The sequence below is a fragment of the Dysidea avara genome, chromosome 12 (genome assembly GCF_963678975.1).
Source record: "Dysidea avara chromosome 12, odDysAvar1.4, whole genome shotgun sequence".
NCBI classification, from domain to species: domain Eukaryota; kingdom Metazoa; phylum Porifera; class Demospongiae; order Dictyoceratida; family Dysideidae; genus Dysidea; species Dysidea avara.
Genome location: NC_089283.1, coordinates 24,037,042 through 24,052,882, shown reverse-complemented (window position 1 = coordinate 24,052,882; position 15,841 = coordinate 24,037,042). Strand labels below are relative to the sequence as shown.

At 38.9% G+C, this 15,841-nt stretch overlaps 1 protein-coding gene across 2 annotated transcripts in view; it reads left to right on the top strand.

Moving 5' to 3' along the window:
• LOC136240405 (importin-5-like) overlaps positions 1-15,841 on the top strand; it is a 64,928-nt gene that overhangs the window by 22,311 nt on the left and 26,776 nt on the right. Inside the window, exons 11-31 of one of the 2 annotated variants that reach the window (XM_066031379.1) lie at positions 2,442-2,548; positions 3,114-3,238; positions 3,414-3,503; positions 3,556-3,729; positions 4,110-4,328; positions 5,993-6,076; positions 6,131-6,263; positions 6,405-6,463; positions 6,522-6,632; positions 6,682-6,727; positions 6,809-6,868; positions 8,069-8,181; positions 8,681-8,848; positions 9,424-9,453; positions 9,510-9,602; positions 10,178-10,252; positions 10,308-10,385; positions 10,721-10,787; positions 10,842-11,073; positions 11,127-11,268; positions 11,643-11,808. In XM_066031379.1, coding sequence (XP_065887451.1) covers positions 2,442-2,548; positions 3,114-3,238; positions 3,414-3,503; positions 3,556-3,729; positions 4,110-4,328; positions 5,993-6,076; positions 6,131-6,263; positions 6,405-6,463; positions 6,522-6,632; positions 6,682-6,727; positions 6,809-6,868; positions 8,069-8,181; positions 8,681-8,848; positions 9,424-9,453; positions 9,510-9,602; positions 10,178-10,252; positions 10,308-10,385; positions 10,721-10,787; positions 10,842-11,073; positions 11,127-11,268; positions 11,643-11,726 — 2,290 coding nt within the window. In that variant the 3' untranslated portion in view covers positions 11,727-11,808. Of the gene's footprint in view, positions 1-2,441; positions 2,549-3,113; positions 3,239-3,413; positions 3,504-3,555; positions 3,730-4,109; positions 4,329-5,992; positions 6,077-6,130; positions 6,264-6,404; positions 6,464-6,521; positions 6,633-6,681; positions 6,728-6,808; positions 6,869-8,068; positions 8,182-8,680; positions 8,849-9,423; positions 9,454-9,509; positions 9,603-10,177; positions 10,253-10,307; positions 10,386-10,720; positions 10,788-10,841; positions 11,074-11,126; positions 11,269-11,642; positions 11,809-15,841 lie in introns of those variants that run through there. The other variant, XM_066031381.1, reaches the window with a different exon arrangement.

The window sequence follows — 15,841 nt, the reverse complement described above, 5'->3', positions numbered from 1 at the left end:
TAAAAATGATATTGCTCTGTTCTCTCATCTGTACATTGTCATGCAGCACAGAGTTAGTGACATGAGCAAGTTCTTTAGGCATGAAAACCATCCTTTTCCTCCTTCACTGTCTGATTTGGGAAAATTGCGCTTGGGAAAGAAATCTGACCTGTTGAACATTTTGACCAAGGACACCCAGAATGATCTTCCTGACTTCATTGATGTGAAACTACTTGATGGAGTTGCCGTGGTGCACTTACTCCCTACTACCAACATTGTGACATTTGATGAGTATGCTGATCAGGTGTTTGTTCCACACATCTTAAAACAACTAGAAAACTCCAAAAGAGTTGATATAGTGTGGGACACATACATTCCCAGCAGTATCAAAGAATCTACTAGAGAAAAGCGAGGAAAGGGTGTTCGGAGAAAGGTTGCAGGTAAGAACAAGCTTCCAGGGAAGTGGGCTGACTTCTTACGTGATCCAACTAATAAACAAGAACTGTTTGCATTTCTTTCCAACAAGATTGCTACTATGGATTGCCCTGAAGACAAAGAAATTATTGTAACATCTGGTACCACAGCTATTCTTCGAGGAACTCATAGATCCATGGCACCATGTGATCATGAGGAAGCGGACACCAGGCTGATGATCCACTTACAGGATGCCCTTCTGAATAACTGTACCAACTGTCTGGTACGCACTGTTGATACAGATGTAGTGGTGATCCTCATTGGCAAGTTCCATAACCTGATCGCACTGTGCCAAAATGTGAGCATTTGGGTTGCCTTTGGTACAAGAACTTTACATACCATTACATCAATTCTATCTATGAAGACCTGGGTAAGGACAAATCCCTTGCTCTCCCTGTGTTCCACAGTTTCACAGGATGTGATACCACATCTGCATTCTTTGGAAGAGGAAAGAAGTCAGCATGGGAAGCATGGAACTGTTTTCAAGATGTGACACGTGCCTTTACCTACATGGCACTCCATCCTTATGCAGAAATAGATGTAGGTACTGAAAATTTTCAGTTGCTAGAACGTTTCACTGTTATTCTTTATGATAAAACCAGTGACCTGCAACATGTGGACGAAGCCAGAAAGGAGTTGTTTTGCCAGAAGGAAAAGACAATGGAGAGGCTTCCTCCAACCCAAGATGCATTGTTGCAGCATTTAAAACGAGCTGCCTATCAGGCTGGGATATGGTGCACCAGTGAGCAGAGTGAACAACATGCACCTACTCCAGAGGGTTGGGGCTGGACTCTTGATAAGGACAGCCAGTGGGCTCCTGTGTGGAACACGTTACCTGTTGTCTCCAAGGCCTGCAGTGAATTAGTCAAGTGTGGCTGTAAGAGTCAAAGTGGATGTGGTGCTAGGTGTGCATGCAGAAAGGCACACTGGAAGTGTACAGAACTGTGCAGTTGTCACTGTGAGAAGTAACACAGGCATGAACTACATGTATGTATTGACAATATACCATCACATTTCAAAGTTGATTCAGTATTTTGAGTGACTGCATGTCATACATAGCAGCTATATTGTTTTCCTAGCTTTATGTTAATAAAACCATCTGGTGGCTTGTGTAGTTTGTCTAAGTAGCATAGTTGTACTCAAAATGCATGTTTAGAAGGTGAGATATTGGTAAATATAAGTTTTAAATAGCGGCCATTTTAAAAATCCGAGGTGGCGGCCATATTGTATTCGGAGGGAGTGGTTCCTATCAAAAATTGAAAGCTAAGGTGATGGGTAACATGTGGAAAAAATTTGGTGCTTTTGTCCAGAGTGTCCACATCCATCTCAAATCTGGCCTTAAGCTGCCTGACTAGTAAGCTTTTAGCCACAATGAAGTGTGGGCTTGTTTTCAAGATCAAGTTCTTCCACAACAGTATGCACCACCCTTTTGAATTTACTAACACACATTTGCATGTGATGTCACAACATCACGATTATTTTTCAACATCGCAATGTTCAATCACAATTAATCCCATCGTCATATTGTAGTTTATGCATAAATGACACATTTTGAGATTTACAGTGACCATATATGTCTTTTCCATAATGACATCAATATTTGGGGGATTCTTATATTTTTGAGCGCTGTTTCTTGTGATGTAAATGCTTTGATGACTATACCAAAGGTTACTATGTGTGTCAATAACAGAGTAATATTCTATTATACTTAGAATACCAGTCAAGAGTTTTGTAACTGCTATAAACGAATTCTGTTTATTGTGTTGTTCTCATATCTGTCAGTCTTAGCTCGACATTTTCTTCCTGGATTGTACAAATAGTTGGTCTTAATTTAAAGCCCATGGGACCCAATACTTTAAAGTCCTCCAAATAGCCATTTTTTTGAAAGGCTTATTTTTGAAGGTCTCAGTGCATGTGTGCACACACACTTGAGCTGTTTGTTTACATATCACTACCCTGTGGTGTGTCACTTATCATTGTTTCCATAGCAATGCGGTAGTAGGAGAGACGTCACTTGACCGGCTAGCCATTGGACTGGGTGGGAAGGCCATTTTACCTCACGTCATCACTAATATCCCTCCGATGCTTCAGTCTGGTAAGTAGAGAAGATTTCCTGATTGTCACAATAAGTGCAATACAATAGTAGCCAGTAAAGTTTATAACATCGTGATACTCCAGCTGTATCATGATGCATGGCAAATATCAATATTTTGATTGTACCATCATGGAAGCATGTACAGTATGAAGGTTTGGTTTCACAGTGTAGCTACATGGCTTGATTACCAGTTCCCTAGGCATATTGAACTTGTAGAACAGTGGAGTTGATGGCTGATACAGAGTAAAGAAAACTTCTTGGCTGTTTATGGACTTAATGAAGCTTACTTTGTACAAAGTAGTACTAAATAGTAGATGCACTTTTATATGTGTGTAGCGTGTTTTAACTTCCAAGTGGATCTATCCCTGTATATCAATGGAGACTTGTAGCTGTAGAGTTTTAGCGGTTCTATCTACAGTAGCTGAGTATGCACAGGTGCACAGCCTTTCACAAGCAAAAGTGAATAGAGCTGGATTTGTTGGCAGAAAAGTTGTCTTAATTTGTACATTACTGTTTAAGAAAAGATTCCACTTACCCAGTGACACCATTTTACTATCCATTACAGATGACTGGAGATGGAGACACGCAGCATTAATGGCGGTGTCAGCAGTGGGGGAAGGTTGTTTGAAACAAATGAGAGAGATGTTAGAGGCAGTTGTGGACACCATCTTGCCATTCTGTCAAGATCAGGTGATCTTTTTGTAAAGTGTTTTTTTTTTTTTGTGGATTTTGACCATTTTACTGTACCCGATCACCCTCATGTTGGCTACATATTCATGTAAAATGGCTGGTTTAGACAAGTGACCTTACACAGTGACTTTATACAGACGCTGTGATAATGTTATCACCTTTTTTTCTACTTTAGCATCATAGAGTACGATTTGCTGCTTGTAATGCGATTGGCCAGTTAGCTAATGACTTCGCTCCAACTCTACAAAGGAAGTTCCATGCTAAGGTGAGCTGGTTAGACTGGTTTGTTAAGTGTGTGCTCTGACCCTGTTTAACAGGTTGTACCTGCTTTGTTTGTTGCCATGGGAGACTTCCCCAATCCAAGAGTACAGGCTCATGCTGGTGCAGCCATGGTGAATTTTATGGAGTTATGTCCCAAGAATATCCTGACTCAGTATACTGATCTGTTAGTTAGTAAACTAGAGGAAATACTAGCAGTAAAGTTGAAAGAGGTACTAATCCTTTCTGTATGTGTTTGCATGTAGAACATCTTCATGTGCACATGCACACCACACACATACACTTGCAGACAGTTGTCCACAACTTAATTAGATACAGCATACCTACATTGACTAGGTTTTTGGGAGTACACTGGTGTCTTGTACGAGCACAACACAACACACACACACACACACACACACACACACACACACACACACACACACACACACACACACACACACACACACACACACACACTACACACACACACACACACACACTACACAAACACACACACACACCACACACACACTACACACACACACTCGCGACCAAACACACACAAACACACACACAAACACATTCCTTGTACTTTACAATTTTCCCACAGTTAGTGGAGAAGGGTACAAAACTAGTACTGGAACAAATGGTCACTACAGTTGCGACAATAGCAGATACTCTTGAAGAACAGTTTCTACAATATTATGATCGTTTCATGCCACTATTAAAGTACCTGATGGCTAATGCTGTACAGAAGGAGAACAGATTACTACGAGGAAAGACCATCGAATGCATCAGCTTGATTGGACTAGCTGTTGGAAAAGAAAAGGTGAAAAGGCAACAACATTTCATCTGTAATGAGTGTTGTATATGGTATTTTGGTGAATGCTAGAGTTGCAATGATACAGTGTGTAGACATATTGCCATTATAATCCCAAGTTATCAGGTCACGATATGTTGATATACCATGATACACAATATATCGATACAGTATGACCTTGTATCAGTGTAGTATCACTGTCTTAAAAACAATACTGGACACGATATAGTTGCATCGATTTGTACTGTAGTGCCCTCATTAAAATACATGTAGACTTTGGGTCAAATATTTGTGATGTAGTGAGCTAAACAAATTCTTTTTTTGTATGCTGGAGCTATATAGTACATGGTGTGGAGTAAAAAGATGAACGCCTTGGTGCAATGTTGCATGGCACCTTATAATCTCCTGGGTTATTTTAGTTTTAAATTCTCTTTCGCTACTGAAATGGAGCTATGACTACTGTCAGCTGGGACAGCTGAATAATGTACTTCATTGATTGAATAATGAATGGTGACATCTGCCTGTGTGTTTGAAGGGAATTTAGTACTAGGGACCACAAAAGAGTAGGTGTGGCCCACGAAATAATATCACCAGTCTCAATTTCCCTGACAACGATGAGACAGTATTGGTTAGGTAAAACTAAGCCCAAGCAAGCTTTCAGATCGACCTGAAAAGTTTTCAACAAGTTGCTACAGATTTTTTTTTTAAAATTGTTTAACTGAATTTTCTAGTGACTGACTGACTGACTGATACCTTCAGACAAGCGTAACTCAATAACGGCTAAGGCTACGGGCTTGAGTTTTTCAATGTTAGACGTCGCTTTGGCCCGACAGGTGCCTTTTGGCATACCGCAGTATGTACAATGCATTCTTTATGGACTTACCAGTGTCCTCCTTTGTGTCCCATTCATCTTACTGACAGCAATAAGTGTTGATTTGGCGATAGCACATGATGGCTTCCCTTTGTAATGGAAATTGTCTGTATTTGTCATAGTGGCTATTTTGATAGCAGAGGTACTTTTCAAACAGTTCTTGATTCATACTGCTGTGTAACGTGTTGAACATAGCTGACAACAAAGCGTAATGGATGCTTCACTTTTCAGATGATTGTTGATATGCGGCACCATTTCTTTCTTTTGGTATATGTGGATTGCAGAGGTGCTTTTCTAGTGGTTTTTGGTTAGAAATGCTATGTAACAGGTTGAACATAGCTGACAACGAAGCTCCACTTTTCAGATGATAATTGGGGCACGAGGCGCGCAGTAACATTTCAGATGCGGTGTGCGTGGGTTCACCAGTCATAATAATTTACAAAAAAAAGTTAACAAACAAGTACACAGAAAAAATTGGAGTTTTAAACTAGAGTAGGGACCATAACACTTTGATAAAAAGTACTGAAACAAGCTGGAGTAGTGCATGATATTAAATTACAGTAAAACAATAAGAAGTGTCATATCTCTACTGTGCATTTCCTTGGTATCTTGAGCACAGTAGGGATATAACATTTCTTATTGCTTTACTGTGATTTAATATCGTGAACTACTCCAGCTTGTTTCATTTCTTTTTATTCATGTGCTATGGTCCCTATTCTACTGTAGTTGAAAATTCCAAATTTTTCTGTGTACTTGTGATTATTGCACTGCATGTGCACACTTTTAAGCCCCTCCCCTGCAGTTCATGCAGGATGCAGGAGAGGTGATGCAGCTATTATTGAAGGTGCAGACTGAACAGGGGGATCTGGAAGATGATGATCCTCAGGTGAGCAGCCACATCCACTTCCTGCAATGATAATGTCACTTCCTGTTATCTCAGATATCCTACATGATCAGTGCTTGGGCTCGTATGTGTAAGATATTAGGGGATCAGTTTGTACAGTACCTCCCTGTTGTGATGAAGCCTGTCTTACAGGCTGCCAAGATGAAGCCTGAAGTGGCTATCATTGATTGTAAGTGTATCTGTTCATCTGTCTGTTGCATGTCATTTATGTGTGTGTCTGTTTGTGTGTGTGTACTGTATGTGACTGTGTCCATATTTCTGTAAGCAGTGTCCTTCTGTGTATTGATTAATTGATTTTATCATATTTTAGCTGATGAGACAATGTACAGTGAGGACGATGGTTGGGAGTTCATTACACTCGCTGATCAGGTTAGCTCTGTGTGTGATCAGCATGTGGTTGACATGTGATCACTCTCTTTTTCCACAGCAAAAGTTTGGCATCAAGACAGCTGGTCTAGAAGACAAGGTTACCGCTTGTCAAATGTTGGTAATTTATGCTCGAGATTTGAAGGAGGGTTTTGTGGAGTATGCAGAACCCGTAAGGAATTGTGTTAGGGGTATTCTAATTGTTTGGTGGTGCATCACAGGTAGCTGAGATCATGGTGCCTCATTTGAGATTTGTATTCCATGAATGTATCCTTTATGTGTGTGTGTGTGTGTGTGTGTGTGTGTGTGCATGCGATGACATGTCATCACCTTAACTTGATCTATTAGTGGTCAGAGCTGCTGCAGCCGAGTCTTTTCCTTACCTGCTGGAATGTGTCAAAGTTAAAGGTACTCTATTGGGTGTACAGTTTACGTACCCGGTAACCATACTTTCTGCTGTGTTGTACTTTCTAACCTGCTCTAAAATTTGGTCACCTTTGAAGTGACCTTGTTAAACAGTTGGCTACATTAGACAGGTCACTTTGTACACAAATAACACATTTGGGGATTATCAATTTGGCTGGTTTAGACAAGTTATAGTTATATCCCATTGTGAGGGTGATATCATTGTTATTACACAAGTCCGAGGCTGAGCCGAGGACAAGTGTAATAACAATGATATCATCCGAGTATACGGGATATAACTATTTTATATCCCAGTGCGCGGGAGTGCACAGAAGTTTACGGATAGTAAATTAAGTTCTGGTTTAAGTAACTGTCACTGTGCTCAAGATTTCGTCCAAATTGTGTGGAGATTCTACTTCGTAGCTACAAGAGACCTTGCATACTGCCTACAAACTGTAATGAAGGGTGGTGTTATGAAGCAGTGGTTCCAGGTATGATTTACCTTCGTCAAAAGTTGGTATAGTGGTGTCGCATGGTAAAGAAAGACCAACAAGTGGCTACCGTAGTCCAAGATAGAACGATGAAGCTAGAGGAAGTTAGTTCTTCACCATAGTGACCATTGGGAGTGATTGCTGGAGCAAAAATCATCACAGACTGTTTGTTAAACTATCGTATTGGTAACTTGTAGCATTACTGTGTAAAGGATTAACAGTTTTCTTGTAAGATTTAGCTGGTTTAAGTGCTGTATTGGTGTGTTTTGTATCAATATTTCCTTATTTGGCTCTTTGTTACATTGGTAAACTATACCATTCACAGTTATTATGATGTCACGAACAAGACTGAGTGACTCCGCTACAGGGTGATAAGTTAGTTATCACCCACTGGTTAGTTATCACTCCCGGTGATAACTAATATATCGTACAGTAGCAGCACCGCTCTGTCTAGCTGTATGGTAGTTATAACCCAGCGCGGCACTTTGATACTCCCGCACACTGGGATTTAAGTGACCTTATTACACAGTGACCTTGTTAAGCTGGTAGCAACATTAGACAGGTCACTTTGTACACAAATGAGAAATTTTGGAGGTTTCCAAATTGGCTAGTTTAGTGAATAACACAAGTGACCTGATTAAAACATGTCTCCATGGCATTTAAGTTGCATTTGTGTGTACTATTGTGTGTACGTGCGTGTGTACGTGTGTAGGTCCCAGTTCAGTACAAGCAATGTGGAACTTTGTATCAGACAAGTTATTAGAGGCAGTTAGTATTGAGCCTGATCCTGACATTCTAGCAGTAATGATGGACTCCTTGTGTAAGGTATGTCATCATCTGGTGGTAGATCACCCAGCTTAATAGCTACAGCTGCTTTATAAATTAAACAGCTTGTACAATGGTAGTTGCTATAAGCTTATGGTGTACACTCGGAGCACACTGAATATCAGTCTAACTTTTCCTTTTTGTTTGTTCTTACATGGCTAATCCATATATTATATATTATGGTGGAAGGCTTTAACACTATAGAATTAGCTAAAGGAGTGGTCGTGTCCTCTGTTATCCATTTTGCTAGTGTGTGTCGTACATCAATCCACAGAAACATTGGCAAGAAAAGCTTTGTGGTTTGAACGTTTTTACAAAATTAAACTTTCACAGATTCCTACTCACTAAGGCTCAATTCTATAGGAACAATTTATCATCACAAAAGATTTTTTTTGCAGTTTTGTCCAGCTAGCACAAAACACATAAATCTAAAGTTTACTTCACACAATTGTTTCTGGATTACAGTAAGTTATCTCCAATTCCCTCCCTCCCTCCATAGTGTATTGAGCTATTGGGTACAAACTGCTTCACAACAGAACAGTATACTAAACTGATAGAGATTCTTAAGGAACATATGCAGAAGAGGTTTATTAATGAGAAACAACGACAGGAGAAAAGGAAAGATGAAGACTATGATGAGGAAGTAGAAGAAGCGTTGGAAGAAGAGGTCAGCTAGTTTAACAGTCTGTAAATTGTATAACTGGGTTGGGGGGGAGGTATTCATGACTATTTTTTTGTGTGGATAAACTATAGTATATGTATTGGGAGCCTATATGTGATCTCAAATGGCAAAAGAACAACCAATTTCCATCACATGAGTAATATATAGGGACTTGGAGCTGCATGCAACATACTTGGAAAGATGCCTTCTATGCAAGAGTCATTTAACAATACTGCATAGCTTCTTTTTTCAAGAGGGAACATGTTCATGATTTTTTTTTTTTTTTTTTTTTTTGCAAATTGGCAGCTATCCACAAAAGTTTCCCCCCTTGAAATTTGTAGCTGGTATTGTTTAAGTATTATAAATGCATAAAAGGCCTCTCCTAGAAATTTTGGATGGCAGCAATCTACTTGTTATAAGGTGTTTACTGTATAAACATCTAGCTTTCAAAAGACTCAGAAATAAGTGCTCTAAGTTCAATATGAAAGAAAAGGAAACATATCTGGCTGTTTTATAGGGGCAGGTTTATATGGTTGGCCTTCTGTTTGGACGGTGCTTGTTATATTGTTATATCATTGTAGGATTTAACAGATGAACAATACCTCAGTAAGGTCAGCAACTATTTGGTCACCTCCCATCTGTCTTATCCAATTAATGCACTCCACAGGTGGCAGATGTGATGCACTCATTATTCGCAACTCACGGGACTGCATTGTTGCCTTTCTTTGAACAATTATTACCTACCTTCTCCGCCATGTTGGTGAGTTTGAGACCAGAATGGTTAGTCAGGCATTCAAGCCTCAATGCTGCAGTATTGAGTTGAACAATAGGTGTACATATAACTACCAGCCTGTACATGCACACTGTGTAGTCTACCTCTCACATCATGACCTATTGGTTGTATAGATCACCAGAGTATTTGAAATAAGTGTCCTATAGAGCACGTCCCCATTAGTCTTCACTTTTGTAGGCTTTTTTTGCTATGCTATGCTATGCTATGCTAGGCAGGCTGTGCAACTGATTTGCCTAAAGGTACAGCTAATAAGTTAGATAACTGATTTTTAACCTCGATAAGTGTCTTGAATAGCTTTTTGAGAAGTAGCTGTTACCAAGTGAGCACTCCTTTGACAATGCAACTACTGAACACTACCAATATCAGATCACAACATGTTCACTAACACACACTACTCTGCCTACAACCATAAAGCAAAGTGTGAGGCAGTTCCATGTCTCATGAGTGAAGGTGTGATCACCAGGTAGTCCCACACTACACAAACACGACCATCCTTGTCACACTCACACAGGTTAACGTGTCATTGCTGTACCTTTCTGTAGGCTGATGATCAACCATCTTGCAACAAGCAGTGGTCGCTGTGTATATTTGATGATCTGTTGGAATTTGCTAGTGAAGTGAGCATGTTATTTAGCCACACCCACCTTGTAATGCAAGCCCCACCCCCTCTAGCATGCAATCAACTACCAGCAATACTTCTTACAGCCATTGATGAAGTGTATCTGTGATAAGAGCCCAGCTGTCAGACAGGTGAGCCTCTTATTTTTTAATGAAGTGTGATAAAAGATACAGTGTGACCTCCATAATATCTCAGCACTTGTGTCAGGTTAATCACAAAAGTGTTGGAGTGAAATTTGTCCAGATAAATGGAAGACGATGCATTTGTATATGAAATTGTGTTCAAATAGATGCCCTAATAGAAATTACACCTCTGTTAACAGAATACTCTAATAGAGCAGTCAGGTTCAGTAATTGAAGTCATGAAATTCACATCACTTTAATTGTTGTCATAGTAATCCACAGAAAACTCCTTCCTTGTTATATTTTTAAGACTTACAAGAGAGTGAATTAATTATTCCATGCAGGCTGCTGTCTACGGTATTGGAGTAATGGCTCAGTGTTGTGCTAAGGATTTCTCTCAGGCATGTATTGGTTAGTAAGCCACCATCTATTCTAGAAGCACATCTAAAAACAATTATTCAACAGATTCCTTACCAATGTTAAACCTCATCATTTCTGACAAAGACGCACGCTCAGACATACACGCTACTAACGCCACAGAAAATGCAATATCAGCAGTTACCAAGGTGTGCGACCACCTCGAGAACCAGGTGCCTTTGGAAACAGTACTCCCCACATGGTTGTCATGGCTACCAGTATACGAAGACAAGGAAGAAGCCCCACATGTATACTCTTATTTGTGTAAATTAATAGAAAGGTGAGTATTTGAGACTGACTGAAATATCCACTGCATTCTATTATTGTCTACAGCAATAATCCATATATATTGGGACAAGACAATTGTAATGTCCCCAAGCTACTACAGATATTCACTAAAGTAATAGAGGAAGATGCTTTAATTGATAGTCCAGAAACTTACGAGAGAGTCCTCGGTATTTGTAGACATGTACAGGTAACCATGGTGATGCAATCTAAGGGAGAAGTTTTGAGGGAAAAGAATCAAGTCTTGAGTTGTTTCAGTGCCCTTATTTAAACAGGTTCCATTAGTCTGACGTGTGTGACTAGGCGATCTTTTCTTTTGGTCCCAAAGCTGCATGGCCAGACCATGTTTTGTACTCTGGAGAGAAGATGACATATTTAAACGGCTTTTGGGACTGAAAGTAAAGATAGTCTGGCCTGCGTAGCTGGACTGCTTTTTTCCCTTTTATGGGTGGGTTCTAACCCTGTCAAAAGAGAAGAAGGGGAACATGAGGCTAAGTAGTGGTATCCCACAAATCTTCTCCCTCTGCTGCCTATGATGGAATTATTTCACATTTCTTCTTGTAGTCATCAGGACAGGTGTGGACAGCGTGTATGAAGTTGTTGACTATTGAACAACAGAATGTGTTAACTACTGCAATAGTACAATAATGGCTAGTGGTGATATTATTTGCTGGTGTACAGTTCTTGTAAATATACACACAAAAATGACGTATTTTGGTATGTGTAGTGACACATGGAACTATCGAGTGTTTACCCTAACTAGCTTGTGGTGGTGAAGTCAGCTTGTTTAACTTAATAATAGAGTTGTCAGTAGAGCAAGTAGTGATTGGGATAAAAGTAGGAGTGAGTACTATTTGTGGTGGTTGTTCTGTTAGGGTACATTCATTTTTTAGCTATAGCTTACAGGCAAAGTGCCGGGTTTTCGTGCAGGCATTTTGTTAATATAAATCAATAATAAAAGAAAAGGTGTTCACGCTCAAACAGTGGGCAGAGAGGCAAACTGCCCAATCCCGTGATGATGGAATTGTTCCAGTATATTTTGGTACGCTCCGTGCTAGTCTTGTGCCCATATTCCACCCACTGTGTTAATGGAGGGTATTGGCATAGATTATATATCCGTTGTCTGAAACTTATAGTGCAAGTTTTCTTATTTGGATTTAATATATAGTTACTGTCAATAGGGCTGCATGACAGCTTGTACCACCAAATCATGGCACACCAACATAATCCTTGACATACCATACAGCAACAATTAAGGGTACACATAGAATGTGATAGTGTTACTATGACAACATTGTATGTACATAGAAGTTTAAGGAGAAGGGTGATAAGTAAGATATTGTGTGTTTTGAGGTACTTGGTATCCCATAGGTATCATCACCATTTTAGCAATGTGATTTGGACAAGCAGTGTTTTTCTATATGATGTACATATGCTACTGAACATCTTTTGAATGTATACAGAAGTGGTCTCCTAGTACAGGTAGCCATAGGTTCCTCTGTATAGTTGTGAATAATATCACATATCTAACTTAGGCTCTAATAATATTTTTGGAAATGCATTCTGTAGTATACATAAGTACTATGTTACAAGCGGGTGGAAATAGGACTACTTTTGCTCTTATAACTTGATGCAAGCTATGGAGTTTCTTTAAATGTTAACGTTATCTTTAGACCAAGAGTATTATGAAGTTGAAACTAAGCACTAGTGTATGTACTGAATTGAATACGGGTGAAAATCTGACCAATTTTAGGTGTTAAATTGGATGTAAGGTCACCAAACGTCAAATTACAGGTGGTGTGGCTCTCTATTTACTTTAAACAAACTATGTGGCAAGTTCCATTCTTTTTTTTTCCAAAAGTGCACAAAAAGATCTTAAAATCCTAGTTAAAGTGCATTTTGCTAGGAAATAGAAATGTGTAAAATATAGTGTAATTCTGGAACCCAGGAGGTGAAGTATCTGGTAAACAGGTGGTGTTCTGTGTGCAGAACTTAGCCATTGTAGTGGAAACATGTACATGGCTTTCAATGGAAAATAAGTAGCAAGCTGAAAGTTCTTCATAAATAACTGTGTTCAAAATTTAGCGATTTTAATTTTTGCTAAATGTATAGTTTTGTATCTTACAGAGCCATAATATTTCATTATGAGATGTTATGGACTGCTCACTCACAAAAAAGGAATTAAAATCAGGAATGTGTTAAGGAAAAGCCAACTTATTCAATAGGGTAAATATAATAGATTTTACTTTCACGGATTGTCCAACATAGCTGTCGTACAAAGGGGTGCAGGGCAAGTTCATGGTGGCACCCCTTCTGAAATCACTTTGTATACCCTAAGAAGTCGCTGTACCAAACTTGGTGCTTTGGTCCAGTAAATCACAATCAAAACCATAAAAAACTAGACTATTAGACTATATGGAGGTCAAAATATTTCAAGAGTTAAATTTTTGCTGATAACACCCAAAACCATGAAGTCAGAAAAAAATTTCCCCCTCGAAATACTTAGGCTATACGGTACTATTTTCAGCTGCACGTGACCTAATTATGTACATTGGGCGTCTGCATGTACAGGATTCAAATGTTATGAATTCGTATTTGAATGCTCCCAAACAAATGAATATTTGAATTTCAGAGCATTCGTTTATGTACTAGGTTTTACTGTATGGGGCACAACCCCCAACAAGATATTGTATGTGGTTGCATTTGTCATGAGTCTTTGGGGACATGTGAAGTTGAAGCTAACACGAATTCCACTTAATAGCGTATACAGAAATGCACAAAAATATATTATACTAACTACATACTCTTATAATAACTAGCATGTATAGCTATATATAGCCTAGTATAGTTACATGAGCTATATATAGCCTAGTATAGTTACATGTGCTATATATAGCCTAGTATAGTTACATGAGCTATATATAGCCTAGTATAGTTACATGAGCTATATATAGCCTAGTATAGTTACATGTGCTATTTATGTTTACATCGCATAAGTCTTTGTTTCTTGTTGGTTTAATTTTGTATGTAGATCACTGTGGAAATCTCCAGCAATTTGCATTTGTGCAATACACCTTTGATAACAAAGAACATGTAGTTGAACTACAACCTCACGGTAATTCAAAAGGACCCGTTGCAATAAGCCCAGTATACTGCATTTGATCCAAAAAAAATAAAGTCAGCTAAAAGCCAGCATCAAAATTTTTGTCAGAAATAGATAATCAAGTAGGAGGAGTTGTCAATGCCACAGATCTGCCTCATAATTGTCAACAACTTTTAAAAGTGTGAAAAAGGTTCAGAACCCTAGATACTCTAGATGAAGTTTTACAAATATGTAAAGAAACTGCTGCAACTCCAGATACCTATAAATTTGGACAGTGGAAGCAGGTCCAGAGCCTATATGTGTACTAGCAACTCAACTCCAGCTCACAGACATGGAAAAGTTTACTACTGGTGAACATTTTTCCATGCTGACACTGACAGTAGCAGATCCTACTTTTGATCTTGGTCCATTTAGTGTCATCCCTTGCACATATCAGCATATGCTCATGACAGTTAGACCAAAATTTCAAAACCATCCGCTTCTTCTAGGACCAGTATTAATTCACCAAACAAACATTTTTCATGTTTTTTATTACTTTGCTTCAACTAAAGATTTGGAACAGAAGGAGAGCCAAAGTTGATATAGCATTTCATTGTGCCTTTCCAGATGCTGTGCATTTACAATGCACTAACCAATGCACTAACCACCTCCGACAAAATGTCAAAGATAAGTTGTGGTCTCTTGATTTATCACAAGAATTATCTTAAGATATTTTAACTGATATCTTTGGTAGACAAGTTGGAAGTCATTTTGAAAAAGGATTGGTAGATACTAAAGATAAAAGTTGTTTCTAGCTTACTTGGAGTCAGTAACACAAACATGGAATACTTTAGAAAGAGGTATTAACCCAGAAAATGAACCACAATTTCACTCTTGGTTTCTTCGTGAAAAGACACCGATCATCATCTTCCTGAAATCAGACTCGAGGCACAAATGATGGGAGATCCAGTGCCACTGTTTACTACCAACAACAGTGAATCGATTAATCAATGAAGTAGAATGGAAGGAGAACAAACTACCAGTACTTATAACTCATCTTAAATCTGTGTGTGATAGACAAGTCTCTGAAATGTAGAAAATGGTAATTGGCAGAGGAGAGTGGAAGTTACAATTTAGAAATCCCAGAAGATGTTTGGTTTCAAAAAACACAAGAACAGTGCACTAGATGTTTCAAAAAGGTCATGGAAATCAGACCCATTGTTTCAGCTTCAACTGTTCCTTCTTCACGAGCAGATCGAGATCAAAATTTGTCACCTGTGACTGCAAAAGGAATCTTAAGTATTCCCTTTGTAAATGCAGGGATTATACTTTATCTGAAGGAACACTAGAAGGAATATGGAAAAAAGCTGAGACACTTGTTCATTCAACCAATTGCAATGGTCACATTATTAGTGTGTCCTGGAGCACTGATAAAAAGGAACATCTAGTAAGTACAACAACCAGTGACCAGCCCCATTTAGTGAAAGAAAGTGAATAAGCAGTAATACTGCTGTGACGACAAGTGTCCTATGTTCAAGGGGTTTTTAATCTGTGCTCATACAGTGGAAGCAGCTCAAGTAAACAGTGATTTGGAATCTTTTGTAAACTGTTATGTAACTAACAAATGCAGACCAAACTTAGCATCTATTGCACAACAAGGAATGCCAAGAGGTGTTGGTAG